Genomic DNA, 17,342 nt, shown 5'->3' with positions numbered 1-17,342 from the left:
TCATTTCAGCAAAAACCTACAGTTCCACTTGTGGCTGATGAAACAGGACTTTGGCCTACAGAATACTCTGAACATTCTAGAGAAGAAAATGCAGTTTAACCAGATTTTAATTTAAAAATTGACAATTATCTACAGAGATGTGTAGTTTGTAAGTTATATTACCCATATGAAAAAAGATATGTAGGAAAAACAATAGCAGCACCCTGAAACTCTTGTTAGAATAAAAATGGACTTCAGCTGGTAAAGGGGTTATTGCCAGAGTAAGATGGTCATGTTACCATGAGCTATGATAGTGAGTCATGGATATCAGTGCAGTGGCCTTGATGATTTTAAGCACATCATATGAAAGCATCATGGCAGTGAAATAGTGTGCAAGGCAGTTTAATTTATGTAATCAAAAGAGGCCAGCAAGAGGTACGACTTAGAAGCAACAGCCAAGAGTTATTGTTTAACCCATATTTGTATCTCTTCCACATTTCATGCTGGGAAATGTATGACTTGACAGTAGCAAATTATATTTGTGGCTTTGCTAAATTAAACTGGCACTGCTAGTTAAGGGTCAAGACTTCCTGTATTTAATCATTTACAGTTTACAAATAGCCTTTTCATATTGGAAAACCATATCAGAAGTATTAAAGTTCTTGAGAATATAACAAGTCGAGTTAAATTTCAAACACTGTTTGGTAATAGCTACTCTTCCTCCTTAAAATAAAAATCATTCTTTGTGTTTAAATGTAAAACAATTTGTTTCCTAGTTTTCATTAGATCATGGGAAATATACTAAATAAGACAGTGATTTAAAGCTGCCTATTGTAACTGATATTTTCACTGAAAATATTCTCTTTCCAGTTTAGTCTTGAGTTTTCACAGGTTAGAATTTAACTAATTGATTTTCTTCTGATTTCTACCATTTCTTGAGTCCCACAGTACAATAGCATTAAAATACATCAAGAAGAATAAGAAGTGTAAGCAGGAAACAACAGACACAGATACAGGAAATAAATCTGGTAGCTTCTGTGGAGAAGTCAGTGTGGCACTCATTAAAGTGAGGATGCCCATCAGAGTTACCGAGACAATAAACTGTAAGATAAAGAATGATACATTAGTTACCATTGATTTACAGTGTCAAATGAATAAGAAGTTACTTTCATTGCTTAGGTGCTTTGAGTTCTTCATCCTCTATATAGATGACCTCTTAGAAAATACAGTGTGCATCTATACTAACATCTTGTGTGCCATTCTCTAAGCTGATATAAATACAGTCAAGCTAATCACCTCAAAAAAAAAACCACCCGGAGATTAGACAGTTTCCTACTATATATTCAATACATAAAGGAGTATTTTGGAATAGGATCTTCTGACATGTTGCTGCAAAGTAAGGGTGATCTCATTACTATTAAGCACTGGTAGTGTATGCAACTGTATAAGGGAAGTGTGAAGACAGTCCCAGCCCCCAAGGCTTGAAACTAAAAGGTCCAACAATACTCTCATTAAAAGAGGAGAGGAAGGCTCTAGCTGGGATTTCTCTCTCTCCCCTTTCTTCCTAACTTACTTATTCTGGGCTTTTAGGAGGGATTTGAATGAGGAGATTTGGGGGGAGGAGGGATTGGGAAAGTATTACATATATGGAGACAGCTTAGAAGAAGACAGATGGGTCTCTTGTGTGTTTTCAACACATGAAGTTGTTCACATGAAACTTCTATTAAGAACAAATGTGCAAACGAGTATATTCCGTAAACAGTATATAAATCCTATAGCCACAAAAATGTACACAATTGTGGGCATAAAGCTGGTTTATCATGATTTTTAAAAACAACATATTATGAACAGTTAAAAGTTTCTTACCAGACTCTTAATAATCTTTGGGAATGTCTTAAATGAAGGAATGTATCCCCTAATAGAAAGGGAGAGTGACTTCAGCTGCAGGTCCTCTTCTGAAGTCTTTTCAAATATTGAAAAAGAAGTCGCACATACTGTCAGAAACGCCAGTGTTGTCACCACATAGGCAAGAAGCAGGCCATCCTTCAACAGAAGAGGCAGCAAGCTGTTAAAACAGAAGGGCATTAGTCTACATTCCAACAAATTTACATTTTAAGTAACACATTAAAAGGTGAGAAAAAAGAATATGCTTAGAAAGATGTACGAGAATTAAGGCAGGAAGCATACTGTATTGAAGTTAATAGTGTCTGACTCACCTGAAGGTTGACACAAGTAAAAACCATGTACACATCAAAGGAATTTCATTTATCATTAAGCAGACTGGTCTACAATGAAAAGAAAAATAGGTGTACAAACACTGTAATGACAACAGCTTTGCTGGTTCTCTCTAAACTTTTGTTATACACAAGTTTTACTTATTCTGGGCCAGAGACTCTATTGTGATCTGACTCCTTTTTTGCCATCTGGAGCCAGACACTAGCTGCAAATGGCAGAACTCCATGCTTGATGTAGCACCTGGCATCTTTCATTCTTGCCGTCAGCCTCTCACTGCCGTAGGGCTTGTGTATATGAACACTCAGTGCACAGCAAGCGGAGGTGTAAATCTACAGTGCCCTCGCATGCCATGCATGAACTGTCCGTATGGATCCTGCTGCTGTGCACTAAAAGTTCCCTAGTGTGCACTGACCTACTGCTGATTCAAACCGCAGTATGTGCGTGTGCACTAGAGAACTTTTAGTACGTAGCAGCAGGGTCCACACAGACAGTTAGTGTGCTACATGTTGGAACACGGTAAATTTACACCGCAGCTGCCACGCACTAGGTGTTTGTGTAGACATGCCCTAAAGCAGTGACAGGCTGACCCCAAGAACCAAAGAAGCTGTGACCACACCAAGCAGAGCTCTGGTGCAAGAGATATTCTGCCCCGTGCGATGAATTGCAGCACAATATGCATTCAAAAGGAACAGTTGCAGTTTATAAGCATCCATGCCTAGTCACATTAGTAAGAATAGTAAAGTTGTGTGTTCTGCCAGGAAGTCAGAAACAATAGTTTAGTGGCCAGTCTAGATAAAATTGTCCCCTGTGGGCTTCTATGTAAGCTTTCTAATGTAAACCTAGGACCGGAATATTAAAGGTGCTACCACACCAGTGTTCAAATTTCTCCCACATGATGGCTATGCTTCATCCAAGGGGAAGAAGATGACCCTTTGCCTTAAGACTTAACTCCCAACAAAGGAAAGAAGGGGAATATATACATTAATTTCCAAGACGGGAGGCCCTTTGCCATGTAGTTATTGAGAAATGAGGGAGAATTCACCCTATTTCACTCATCATTATTACTTACCTTATATATGCTTTCTGGATAACTACATGTCTGTGGCTTTTCTTTGGTTTCCATGGCAGTGTCACCCTTCCCACCCCCAGAATCAGTCAACCCTACCATCTGGACAGCCACGCATATTTTGTGCTGACTCTACCAAAAAGGAAATTTCTACTTTCATAGCCCCAAATTACTTATCATTCAGAAGTTCTTACAGAATGAAAACTATATAAACAATTTTTTTTAAAAAGTCTCTGTTTTAATAGATACATTATTTCTAAGTGAGGAAGAAGCCTGTGGCATTATGCAAATTGGGGAAAAGGGTATCAAAATATTTTCTATATAAAAAATGACTTACATTGATACTAGAAGAATGGATTTTTCATGTACTTGGAAGGAGAACAGGAAGAATGACAATGCACAACTAACCTAAAAAGATTCAAGTAGAAGAGGTTAATATATATCTGCCCAATGCAAAGTGTAGGTTTCAGTTGGCCTAATTTTATGTAAAGGCTGGCATCAGTATGAAGTGTCCAATGTATCTAATTTGTACTAAATATATTCAACTCCAGAGCAATTTGCATGTTTCAATATAGTTAGAGGGACAAGTACGCTGATCTGCACCTGTAACAGGTTGTGGCTGCAAAAAGGAGCCTTTTGAAAGTTTGACCAAGAGTATTCAGAACATGTCTCATGTAATAAGGCCCCTATCTTGCAAACACTTACGCATGTGCTTAACTATCCTCACATGAGTAATCCCATCAAAGTAAACTGAATCACTCACATATATAAGTGATTGCAGGATTGGGGCCCTACTATATAAAGTCAGAACTATGCAACTACCATACCTGATGTAGGTTGTATTATGCTAGGTTAACTGTGCTCATGAACAACCCGGGCCTCAGAAGTAACAACAAAAGGTCTCATTCTTTTTACTGAACTAAAAATATATTGAGCAAGAATTAAACTACAAGACAATTCTCGGGAAGGATTAATCCTAGTTATAGGCATCACTATTATAAACTCAAATAATACTTAGAAATTATTGTATATTTTAAACCATATAAATCAATTACTGTTTAAATTTTAGTGATATCTGTCTTGGTATAAAAGTGCTTTTAGTTTAAAAGGAATATTTTACATTCATGTCGTGTAAATATGCCTAAATTTATGTTCGATGATATTAGACTACAGAGAGAAAAGCAAACATTTGTTAAAAACAAAAAAAGGATCATTCCTTTTCAAACCACTAATGACTATTGTGGGAATTTTTATTGAATTTGGCAGCCAGTGCATTAAAAAAAACTATCACTCTGGAAACAAAACGAAAGAGAAAGGAAATCTCAAACCCATACAAAGCTTTATCGTGTGGAGAATCTTCAAACGGCTTTTCAGAGGAAAATAATAAAAATACAGAATTAAGATAAAGAAAACCGAGGATAAGAGAAAAAGAAGTATAGACAAGGGGAAAACCTGAGATTTAAAAGACATTAGTTAGGTCCTCCGATACAACTTTGATACTCAGTTCTATTGGTGATATGCTTTTTAAACAAACAGTCTCTTCAGCAGATACCAAATGACATTTAACAACATACATAACTCTGCACAGTGGGACAATTTTAAGGAGAACTGTTGGCCATGCTCCAACACTCAGTGATAGATTTTAAATAAGAAACAATAAAAAAAAATACACTTACCAGAGCAAATTTAAATCGTCGGAGTGATGGCTGGAGGGTTAGTTTTATACAAGCCGGAAGTAGGGTCAGAAATGTAAAAGCAAAGCTAAAAGATTATTTAAAAAAAAAAATTAAGTTTATCCTTTAATATATAAATAACCACTTTCATGTTTTCAGATAATATTTTCAAAAGCAACTAGGTGACTTAGGGACCCATGTCCCATTTTCAAAAGCACAAATCACGTAGGAGCCTAAGTCAGTGTGGTGTGTGCTCCTAATTGACTTAGGTGCTTTTGAAAATTTTATTCTTCAGTAACTTTTTATCCATCTTCCATACTGAAAGAGCCTCATCTTGAACTATTTGCTTATTTTAAATATTTTGGATTATGCAAACTTTAAACCTTTAGAAGAAATAATGGAAAAAGTCAAATGCACGTGTTTGTTATTTTTATCTAGCTTCCCAATTTTAACTAATTATTCAGCTCAAATTATACAAACACACAGAAAAAAGTTTCATAACATTCTAAACACACACAAACCTGGGGGAAATCTTTAATTTTATTTGTATTATTTGGAACTAAAAATACACTATGAACAAAAGTCTTTTTAAAAACTCTGAAAATTTTCTCTCTCGGTTCTTCCCAAAAATTAATGGATGTGGTTTTCAAGAGCATCTTTGTGACTTAGGAACACAAGTCCCTTTGACTTTCAATAGGATTTGTGCTCTTAAATCACTTAGGTGCTTTTGAAAATCCCCCATGATATGACTAAAAGTGAAAGTTACCTAAAAGTCTTCAGTTCTCTTACCTGAGTTTAAGCTGGGTTTGAGGTGACATCACATTCTTTATCTTTATAAGGACACTTAGACTACACCAGATATTGGCTACTTTATCCTGAAAAGATATTTAATGAGTTGTATCTATGTTAGTTTGCTGTTCAAATAATATGAGGATTATTTAATATTTCATTGAAAACACATTTTGATACACAAATGTCATATGCTATAATGAGAGGCAATATCGAGTCAGTGTGACCTTGGCTCAAACAGAGAAAATTAAAATCTGAAAGAAATTCAATTAAAACATGTATTAAAATAACTGAGAAATACTTTCTCGAACACAAGAGACCATCAGTCTTAAGTCAAGACCACAAACTTTGTGAAAATAAAGCTCTGAAAACATTCATCTCTAGGAAAATTTACATCAAAATGATAGCACCTGTGAAACTTTTTTCAAATGTGAAGACTGTCAATTAGGGCTGTCGATTAATCGCAGTTAACTCATTTCAAAAAAATTAATTGTGATAAAAAAATCAATCGTGATTAATCACAGTTTTAATTGCACTGTTAAACAATAGAATACCAGTTGAAATTTATTAAATATTTTGGATGTTTTTCTGCATTTTCATATCTATATTGTATTCTGTGTTGTAATTGAAATCAAAGTGTATATTATTTTTTATTACAAATATCTGCACTGTAAAAATTATAAAAGAAATGTATGAGGTGAATTGAAAAATACTAAGTACTATAGTGGAATCTCTTTGTCGTGAAAGTGCAATACACAAATGTAGATTTTTTTTGTTACATAACTGCACTCAAAAACAAAACAATGTAAAACTTCAGAGCCTACAAGTCCACTCAGTCCTTCTTCTTGTTCAGCCAATCGCTAAGACAAACAAGTTTGTTTACATTTATAGGAGATAATGCTGCCCTCTTATTTACAATGTCACCAGAAAGTGAGAACAGGCATTTGCATTGCACTTTTGTAGCCAGCATTGCAAGGTATGTACGTGCCAGATATGCTAAACATTCATATGCCCCTTCATGCTTCGGCCATCATTCCAGAGGACATGCTTCCATGCTGATGACACTCGTTAAAAAAATAATGCGTTAATTAAATTTGTGACTTAACTCCTTGGGGGAGAATTGTATGTCCCCTGCTCTGTGTTTTACCTGCATTCTGCCATATATTTCATGTTACAGCAGTCTTGGATGATGACCCAGCACATGTTGTTCATTTTAAGAACACTTTCACGGCAGATTTGACAAAACGCAGAGAAGGTACCAATATGAGATTTCTGAAGATCTCGACCCAAGGTTTAAGAATTTGAAGTGCTTTCCAAAATCTGGAGGGACGAGGTGTGGAGCAGGCTTTTAGAAGTCTTAGAAGAGCAAAACTCCAATGCGGAAACTGCAGAACCCGAACCACCAAGAAAGAAAATTAACCTTGTGCTGGTGGCATCTGACTCAGATAATGAAAATGAAAATGTGTCGGTCTGCACTGCTTTGGATCATTATCGAGCAGAACCCGTCATCAGCATAGACGCATGTCCCCTGGAATGGTGGTTGAAGCATGAAGGGACATATGAATCTTCAGTGCATCTGGCAGGTAAATATCTTGCGATTCCAGCTACAACAGTGCCATGAGAACGCCTGTTCTCACTGTCAGGTGACATTGTAAACAAGAACCAGGCAGTATTATCTCCTGCAAATGTAAACAAACTTGTTTGTCTGAGCGATTGGCTTAACAAGAGGTAGGACTGAGTGGACTTGCAGGCTCTAAAATTTTACATTGTTTTAATTTTGAATGCAGTTTTTTTTTTTACATAATTCTCCATTTGTAACTTCAACTTTAATGATAAAGAGATTACACTACAGTACTTGTCTGAGGTGAATTGAAAAATACTATTTCTGTTTTTTTTTTTTTACAGTGCAAATACTTATCAAAAATAAATATGAAGTGAGCACTGTACACTTCGTATTCTGTGTTGTAATTGAAATCAATGTATTTGAAAATGTAGAAAACCTCCAAAAATATTTAAATAAATGGTATTCTATTATTGTTTAACAGTGCGCTTAATCACGATTAATTTTTTTAATCGCTTGACAGACCTAAAGTCAACATATTCTCACATTTATTACACACCTGAATGTATTTAGCTCTGCTTACTAGCAATGACAGAGTTAACCACTAATAAATCAAGAAGTCTAAAGACATTAGCAGTTGTGCTAGGATCACTTTCAAAATTACATTTGTAACCACAGCGATCATGCCCATGAAACTCATCCTAAACAGCTGCTAGAATCACAGCTGTGTAGACATAACAACAAGAAAGCTACTAGCACCAACTACTAAGCCATCTTCCTTGTATGCTTACTAGCAATACAGAATATGCTCTTCAAATTTGCTGAGGACTACAAGTGAACAGAGGGTTTCGCAGCACCAGCAAACATATAAGATGCCTACTTCATAGCCAGTAAGATTTTACAACCATCAGCATTTGTTGCTGTTTCTGTAAATGGGAATCAATTCAAAGAACCTGTTACAGGCAACAGAGTATAAACTTACTGTGCATTGCTTACATAGACAATTTCTCAGTTTATCCAGATTAGTATCCAAGTAAGTCACTCCCCTATTCAGTCTGAAAATATTTGGTCTAATATTAGACTAAAATCCTTGGGCTCTTTTGGATTCATTGTTTGTTGACATTTACAGCTTTTATTTTTAAACTTAGCAAAGGGTAAAAAATGCAAAGTGACAAAAGGTATTTTGGTTTGTAAATATCTTTATCTCCCAAGCTTCAATTATTTTTTAACAAGCTGCTGGAGAATATGTTCTGAAAATATTCCTATGGCTGCATCTAAATTAAATGCCACCCTCAGTGTATCCATAATGTTAGTTTTTCAGGGCAAAGATATTGCAGGTTGTGGTATCATTTGTATCTACTGAAGAACTTCTAACAGAAGCCACATTTATAAGGCAAACCATTTACACTAACAACAGTCACTTAGGCCCAGATTCAGCAAAGCACTTAAGTCCCACTGAAGCATTACTGAATCAAGCCCTTAGTTTCTACTGTGGGGAAGTCTGTGGTATAGAACTTGCTCTTAAACTTGAGTCAATCTTGCCAGGAGCTAAGCACTCTGACCCCAATCTATCAAAGCACTGAAGTGCCTTTTTAAGCATATAAGTAGTAGACCCACTGGCATCTATGAGGCTACTTGTGTGCTTAGATTTAAGTATGTGCTTAACTGCTTTGCTGGATTGGGGCGACAGTGCTCAGCATCTTACAGGATCAAGCCTCGAGAACATTCTGCTGAATCAAACTACTACTTAGGAATAGTAAAAGCACAACTGGTCTAAATAAACTTTTGTAGAAAGTGGTTACTGAGAATATCAGCTAGGACACAAAGCAGGCTTTAATTTACACCTGAAACACTACAACCATTACTAGTTGTATAAATAATTCCTTTCAATAAAGCTGAGTATTATGCTAACCAAAGGGGAGATTCTGAAGCTGTTAACTTTTACATTGTATCTTCTGACACTGTCAATTACTATGAATCTATGTCAATGGAAAAATGTATGATTGAAGTATGGGTTTGATGATGGGATAAGTGTTGTCTACTCATATAATATCCTGGAAGATGCCAGTTGAGCTAGGGGTTAAATACTGGATTAAATAACTGGCAAGAAATGACTGCCAACGAAGGCAGCTCAGATTACTAGTTCTGTGGTGTGTCTTCCACATGAAATCCCTAAAGGTCACGATGAAGGTTTCTCAAGGGATCTAAGAATACAGAACATTTACACAAACAAAACAACCCGCATACCTCAAACAAGCCTCGATCAATGGGAAAGAGTCTTCTGAGTACTTGCAGGATTTGTTCCACTTCTGTGCAGAATGGGAGCCAGCAAATCGCAAAAGAAGCAACCACCGTAAATGCTATTTTAATTAACAACACTAACCTGTAATAAATGGAGGAGTTTAAGTCAAGATATTAAGAGGCAAAAACTCAGTATATATATAAAAAAATCAGGCACTTGGGGCTTAAAACGCAGAGTGTATTTACAGTATACAACTGAATGTGCATAAGCTCACCAAACATGACAAATTTGAGCAGAGGTACCAGTACTAGAGAAAAGGTATGTCATCATCTCTAGAGCAGTCATAAGAAATCCACTAGGACTGCGTCACATCTACTGGCATTTGTCTCATTAATCTGGAGGTCTACTTTTGGCCCATATTTAACTTTGATTCCAGCATGATGAAGGTGTGCAAAAAAAGGATGGTTCATGACAGCTGAGTTTTTTCGGTTCATTGGCAATTCCAAAATATTGGAACTCACACATTTTCAGGTAAAACCAAAAATGGAATATTTCAAAATTTTTGGCAACTTAGTTTTAACATTCACTTTGGGTTGAACAGAATATTTCCTTCATCCAAAAATGAAACTGTTTCTATTTTGAGCATTTATCATTTTTGATTTTTTTTTTTTTAATAAAATTAAAGGAAATTTCTAAACAAAAAGTTGTTTTGAACCAAAAAATTTAAATGTTACATTTTGAAAATGTCAAAATAAAATTTTTGCCTTTCAGTATTTTTAAAGGTTTTGCTCCCTCTCCCCCTCTTCCTTTCCCTCTCCCCCCGCCCCCCCATCAACAATTTGGGAAAACAGACAAATTCATGAAACGTTTCAGTGTCACCACATCTGTATTTTTTACTGAAAACACATTTGGCCTAAAATTTTCACCCAGCTCTAAGTTTAATATATTTTGCTATACTTTCTAAACCCTTAAAACTATTTAGATATTTAGTGTATCGTTTAATGGTTAGAAAGAGATTTGTTCTCTAAGAACAGAGAAAATTATAACATCAGTACCTTCCCTTGGAGCTTAATAGAGAAACAATGGAAACGCAAATAGGATTAATCAAATTCCCAAGGCTAGGCTACCTAAGTGCATTCTTGAGCTAGTGTTTGGATACTGAGTTTTAAAGATACTCACCCCTTTCCTGTAAGGCCTTTTTGGAAGCACTTTCCAAGTAGGTAGCAAAAGAATGGCAGTGAATGGTAGAGTTCCATTTGTTTATAATTTATGGCCAAGCAAAATGCCAGTGATCCTAAAAGGTCCCAATCGTAAGAGAGAAAAAGTACACCCCACAAAGCAAAGCCCAGGCTCACAGAGTTATATATGTTTTTTATGTTAAGGACAAGATGTGCAAGATAGGGAACATGCTGAGTATTGTGACAAGTTAACAGTGAACTAATGCCACAGGTGATAGGTGTAAAATATATTCAAAACAGACATTTTATAAGTTAGTCTTAATTTTTAAAAATCTAGTGCCAAATATGCAACTATTTTGTTTACACAGAGAAATATTTTAAATTCTATTTAAACAGGTTCGCCAACTGTAACTTTGATTTGGGGGCCTGATCAAAAGTCCATAGAGTCAAAAGGAAAGACTTCTTAAAGAGAGTTTTATGGTTGCACAGATTGTTATTACAATAGTATAGTACAATCAATTAACCAGAGTTAATAAAAAACTATGCTGACATAGTACTCAGTAGGATACAACTAGTGGCAATTCCACATTTTCTTGTGCTTATTTTTTCCAGGGTTATGGGTAAAATTTTCAAAAGCCCTAAATCTTTTTTGCCATACAGCTTTGTATGGAATATTTAAACATGCTCATAGACTGTACTCTCTTCAGGGCAGGAACTGTCTTCTTGTTATGTGTCTATACAACGCCTGGCACAAAGGGGCCCCAATCCATGATTTGGGCCCTTAGACACTATTGCAAAACAAATAATAATAATAGTTACAACCAAAAAAAAAAAATCTGTTATTTACTTTTGATACTTGAGGCCTGATCCAAAACCCAGTAAAGTCAATGAAGAGACTCTCATTGATTTAGACAAGCTATGGTTCAGGCCCTAAATGCATCAAAAGCAGCAGTTAAAGTGTAATGAAAGAAACTGAATTAGAGAGATGCCACTGATATCCTAAGAAATACTGAAACAATGTATGTCTCTCTCCCTACTCTGTCTTGGCCAGTACAGATAGCTACATGACAACACATTTGGGTTTTATAAATCATTTCTCAACCTGCTATTTATTCCCTAATCAAAAACCATAATCATATTTGGCATACTGTCACTGTCACAGCAACTAACCATGATGCCAAAAGGCCATGATCCTACAAAGACTTACATAAGCAGTTAACTTTCTGCATTCTAAGTACCTCCAATGACTTCAATTGAACTAGTCACAATGTATAAAGTTATGCACATGCATAAGTCTTTGCAGAATCAGTGCCAAAGCTATGATTTCAGGATAAATTGAAGCAGCAAAATATAGCGAAAATCTTTTATGAAAGTAGAGTCTGTTTCTTAAAAGTTTCGTTTCTGCTGCTGCCTCTCACCTGACAGCCGCATTTTCTAGAGCAATGGTCCCCAAACTTTTTACATTGCATCCCCCCTTACCCATAATGTAATCTGTCCACACCCCTCCCCTGGGAGCCGCAGTCAGGAGCCGGGGCTGGGAGCCAGGCTGCTATTGGGTGCCAGGGGACTGAGTTCAGGGCCGGAGCTACATCCGTGGCTGCAGTTGGGAGCAGGGCTGGGCCCTGGGAGCAGCGAGTTGGGCCGCGGTTGGGGGCCGGGGCCAGGCCCAGGCACTGAGGCTGTGAACATGGCTGGAGGCAGGGCCAGGGCAGAGCTGGGAACAGAGTGGGGCTGGGTGGTGCATCCTCCTCACCCTCCATGGGGGCTGCCGCAGGTTCCGCTGCACCTTCCTGAACATTCCTCTGTGCCCCCCACATTTTGGGGACCACTGTTCTAGAGGGAACACCACAATTAGTATATTATTAGAGATGGATTAACAAAATTTGATTTTTCATGTGCCTAGTTTTGACCCAACAGCATATTTTAAAGTGTCCACATTTATCACAGCCCCAGGACTTACTCACATCTCCGTTACCTGGCACACCTTCCTACAGCTTGGACTGAACAACTACTGCACTTGCTTATGGATAGGCACAATAGCTAATTTTCTAATACAAGCTGCAACCAAGACCTAAATATTGATATTTATTAGTAAACTAATGCTAAAAAAGTACACACACCTGAATGAATACCATTAGGGGTTGGATTTTCAAACCTGCCATAGGAATCTGACATGCCCAATTCTCATTAAAATGAATGGGAATTGGGCTTCCAACTTCCCTTGGTGACTTTGAAAATCCCAGCCTAGATTGTGGGTATATAAACATTGACTTCTGAAACTTTATACATTTAATATGATACGCAAGCAACCAATGGCTCAATTTACGATACAGAGCAAGGAATATTCCAGGTGGCAAGGAGAACAGGACTTTCCCTGGAAAATCTGGGGATTACTGCACTAGTCTTCGTCAATGTGGCATACAGCTTGAAAAAAAAATACAAGCTTTATTCTAATTACAGGCTAGTGTAGTGACATAAAACTCAGGAGGTCAGAAGGTCCAGAATGAATTTCAAAAAACATAATGTAGCCAGGTACACTCCATTACAAGTACATCTGTGCTCCAATGTTACAAGGCAATAAGTTAACTGTTACAAATTCAGGTCAGCTAAAAGCCAATATTTACACCCTTTTATGTGTTTCCTGTGAACACTCACAATACTGACTTTTGTTGCCATGAATGTGAAAGCAGAATTTTGAAGTTGTACGCGTGTTAGCAGAAAACAAATCTTAAATATAGGTATTCTCAACAGAAGTGCTTGTGAACTCCTTTGATCTGGGGACAGAAACACTAACAAAGAGCTCTAATTATGAATCCTCAATCGATTCAGATTTTTTAAAAGTGTTGAATACATTTTGAAATATGAACATTTTTGAGTCAATCCGCTACACTGGTTGGATAAGTTATTCTTTGCAAATAACTCGCTCAGCTCTACCTGTAACTTACAAATTCACCATTTGTTTCAAAGGTACCTATAAACATGGGAGTCAGTGGCTCAAAGGCTATTAGAGGACACAAGAAGCAGAGTCTACTCTAATTTACTATTGATGTTGTATAGCGAGTCAGGTGTACAGATATATCTCATTGTGAAGCATCATGGCTGCTAGAAATTGGGCAGAAGCATCTGAGACACTCAATAAATGTTAATGATCTCCTCCCATTCTCTGTAGTCAGCTAGTGGTTGCAAAAGCTAGAGACAAAGTCACATTTTATAGAACTGAACAGCATGGCTGTGTCTGACACTCCTCTCCACCTCCCAACAAGAGCTCCGATGGTTCTCTTATCCAGGCAGAAATCACAGGAGTATCCATTTTTTTCACAGCCAGACTGCCACTGACATTTACTCAAACAAGGCAGAGTGGCATAAAGGGGAACTTGGGATGCAAATAAAAGCTATGCCATGTTGGCTTGATTTCCCCCACATCAATCTTTTGCTCCAAGTCCATTTAAGGCTGTTTCCTTTCAAAACTTTTGCTGGGGGGAGGGGGGGGAGAAGAGGGGCCAACCTTCAGCTAATAAATATAACTTCTTCCCCAGTAAAAAAGTGACGTTATTGTAGGAGGGACTGATGTTATTTTATAACTGAAATTATTTCATTTTAAAACAAATGGAAGGATACTGAAAATGTCCATAGTCAATGAGAATGAGACCTGGATAAAGCAATATACAGAGAGCACTGGCAATCTGGGAGAAAGAGAAAGAGAAAAATCTTTAAACACACAAAAACAAGGCACTTTATTTTATAGCAGTTCATTTCGCCCTGGAACCAGAACATGACTGGTTCTCCTTTAACAAGCCCGGCCCGGTCAAACTCCTGTGGATCTGTACTCATTCATCTGGGGAACACTCTTTTCCTCTAATTATTCCCCCCAGTGATGTGGGAAGGGACGAAGGACCCCTAGTAGGAAAGAGTATTAAAAGGAGCATCAGGGTGTCTTCTGCCAGCCAATTCACAAAGATGACTGCTCAGTTTAACCCTGGGAACTGCTCCATGGCTTGACAGACCACAGATGCTTGAGACCAGTGAGCATTAAAAACCCTGAGCATGGTGTCACTTTCACAATGCATTTCAGTTCTGCTGTCTAAAAAAGAAGTGTGCAAGACCCAAGGCTGTTCCTAGATTCCCCCATGTCACAGCACAAATCTTTTTTTTACTACCCAAGCAATAAATTTGACAAGAAGTGTAATTCAGTAGTTCATGGTTACTAAACTCCAGTGCACCTTGTTATTGTTATTGAAGGGCATTAAAATAATTGCTGTAAAGTAACTTCATGTTTTCTTACTGAAAAGTCTTTAATGAAAGATATACTGATTGGCGTCCATTTTATGTAAACGGAAAGCACTGTGTGGTTTTGTAACATTAATTAACTTTCTTTTCAGCGTTTTAAATTTATATTCCAGTTAATAACATTTGTATTCTCTCTCTCTCACACACACACACGAGATAGACTTATACTTACCTTTTTCTTAGTTGATGTTTCTTTTAAATAACAACAATACAAGATAACTGCAGGTATGTAAACCAGCAAATCAGCAATCAGAACTGAAAAACAGAAAGATTAACTATGCATAAGAATCTCCCCAAACAAGTAGAGCTCATCACAATCCACTGAAATTACCTATTTCCATTTATAATTTGTCCCTGGATTGTCAATATGTGACTTTATTCTCCATTTTCCCCTTCCAACCTACATGGCTTGCATCTGATGTTTTGTGGAACCATGCAAGAAAAGGAAGGATTAAGTCTTACATGCACCTGCAAGATGGGTGCAATGCCTGCACATTGTTTAGCCCAAACAAAACCCACAAACTATATAGCCACATACATGGATGGGTAGGTCCAGCTGTCCACAAATTTTTAAATTTATATTTTGTATCTACCCCCTACAGTGGAAACCTATTTCCTCATCAAATTCATGTCTTCTGAAGTTTCCCCACAGTATTCTTCATTTTCTGTCTTCAATTGTCATGTAGTGTCATTGTGTGCTCCAGCATTTGATTCTAGAGAGGGCTCTGCTTTACAAATCACATCATGTGTATCTAGTTTGTAAAGTGTTTTGGGGAAAGAAAGGAAATACATAAACATAAGGGCTGATATAGGAACAGGTTAGTTCAACTTTAAAGGGTACAAAAAATGGCTGTACAGAATTTGATCTGTTAATGTTTCCAAACATACCCCAAAATCTGAAGCTTGCATGCATTAGACTCTTTAGGCCCCAGCATAGCCTCACTCAGTAAATGAGCAATGCTCTAGATCGTTACATGCTGGAGAAAAGACATTCTCAACTTTCAAAAGACATCACCTACAAATAAATTCTTGCAAGTTGTTCTAAGGCACTGGGGGGCTGACGGCAGATTAAAGAGAGAGAAGCATGTCTGGATTCATAATACAGTCCTGTACTTTGCCAAAGCATTAGTATTTCGTAGAAGAAACACTGGGAGACAAACAGAAGAGAGGTTCTTTGCTCTGCCCACAGTAAATATTTGTAAAGGTGGTCTGGAGGGGGACAAAAGAAGAGCTGCCTACTATGTGTTGGATAAAGCCCTGCTTCTGCTTAAGGTGCTGGAGAAATTGTTCAGAGACTGTTCTTATGCAGCCAGTCTAGTTTTAAACCTGGGATTTTGTCCATTTCTTATATATATGGACAGTAAAACCTGCCTTAGCGATCACCTCTGAAGAGAAACCACCTGTCTCGAGCGACTACTTGCAGAGGCCACAGAACGTTTTTCCCCTATAATTTTACTGTGAAAAATCTGTGAAGAACAACATGTCATCTGTGACCAGCAACCACATTTTCTTACTCCTATCCATAAAAACAAACCTGAAGGAGAAACTGAGCTTCCTCACTTCTGTGCTGCTGCTGGCAACAGCACAACCGGCCAGCAGCTGCCGCTCTCTATCCACTCAGCTCTGAAGGCAAAGCAGAGAGCGGGAGCTGCTGAACTGCCACCATTACTTCTCCGCTGCTGCTGGAGGCAGCGCTCCCTTCAGAGCTGGGCGCCCGGCCAGCAGCCACCGATCTCAAGACATTTAGCTCTGAAGGCAGCACAAAAGTAAGGGTGGCAATTCCGCAACCCCACTACAACCCCCAGTTTGAGAAACACTGTGTATTTTTGTATATTTTCCCCTATAGTATAGGGTAAACGTTTACCAATAACCAGATTTCATGCTCCGCCGCAAATTTGGTAGGGCCCTACTTCTCAGTCTGTGTATGAACCAGAAGTTGAACTTGTAAGGGAGACATGAACGTGTTGAAATGAAAGGTGTACACTATTGTAAGTTACAGTTTAAAGCTAAAAGTCAACACAGAAGCAAAAAAGAAAAATGCAAATCCGAAGTGTTTCTTTCAATGGAGTAACGTGTTAAAGCAATATCACACCTAGATACCAGTTGTCGTCAAATTGCCAAACAGTTTGGAATTGGAAAAACACAAATCCAAAACCCATTACAACAGAAGACAGAAATCCTTGCCGATTATGAGTCAAATACAAATTCTTCAATGAAAATTAAAACATGCCAAAACTGGAAATTAAGAAGTCAATTGTCTCACTTCCGAGTGGTTTAAATCCACTGTTGTTCGTCACATAAATCTCTCGGGTGGTCCAACGTTAAAAGCACA

At 37.5% G+C, this 17,342-nt stretch overlaps 1 protein-coding gene across 1 annotated transcript in view; it reads right to left on the bottom strand.

Moving 5' to 3' along the window:
• The window catches only part of ALG6 (ALG6 alpha-1,3-glucosyltransferase), a 47,087-nt gene continuing 29,745 nt past the window's right edge, over positions 1–17,342 (bottom strand). The window contains exons 6-15 of the mRNA XM_065409519.1: positions 15,183–15,265; positions 14,342–14,406; positions 10,725–10,910; positions 9,551–9,686; positions 5,743–5,828; positions 4,957–5,041; positions 3,618–3,688; positions 2,196–2,264; positions 1,846–2,044; positions 1–1,080 (exon numbers count right to left, since the gene is read on the bottom strand). Coding sequence (XP_065265591.1) covers positions 883–1,080; positions 1,846–2,044; positions 2,196–2,264; positions 3,618–3,688; positions 4,957–5,041; positions 5,743–5,828; positions 9,551–9,686; positions 10,725–10,910; positions 14,342–14,406; positions 15,183–15,265 — 1,178 coding nt within the window. The 3' untranslated portion in view covers positions 1–882. The remainder of the gene's footprint in view (positions 1,081–1,845; positions 2,045–2,195; positions 2,265–3,617; positions 3,689–4,956; positions 5,042–5,742; positions 5,829–9,550; positions 9,687–10,724; positions 10,911–14,341; positions 14,407–15,182; positions 15,266–17,342) is intronic.

Source organism: Emys orbicularis, chromosome 8 (genome assembly GCF_028017835.1).
Source record: "Emys orbicularis isolate rEmyOrb1 chromosome 8, rEmyOrb1.hap1, whole genome shotgun sequence".
Taxonomy (NCBI): Eukaryota; Metazoa; Chordata; order Testudines; family Emydidae; genus Emys; species Emys orbicularis.
This window is presented reverse-complemented; position numbering and strand designations above follow the sequence as displayed.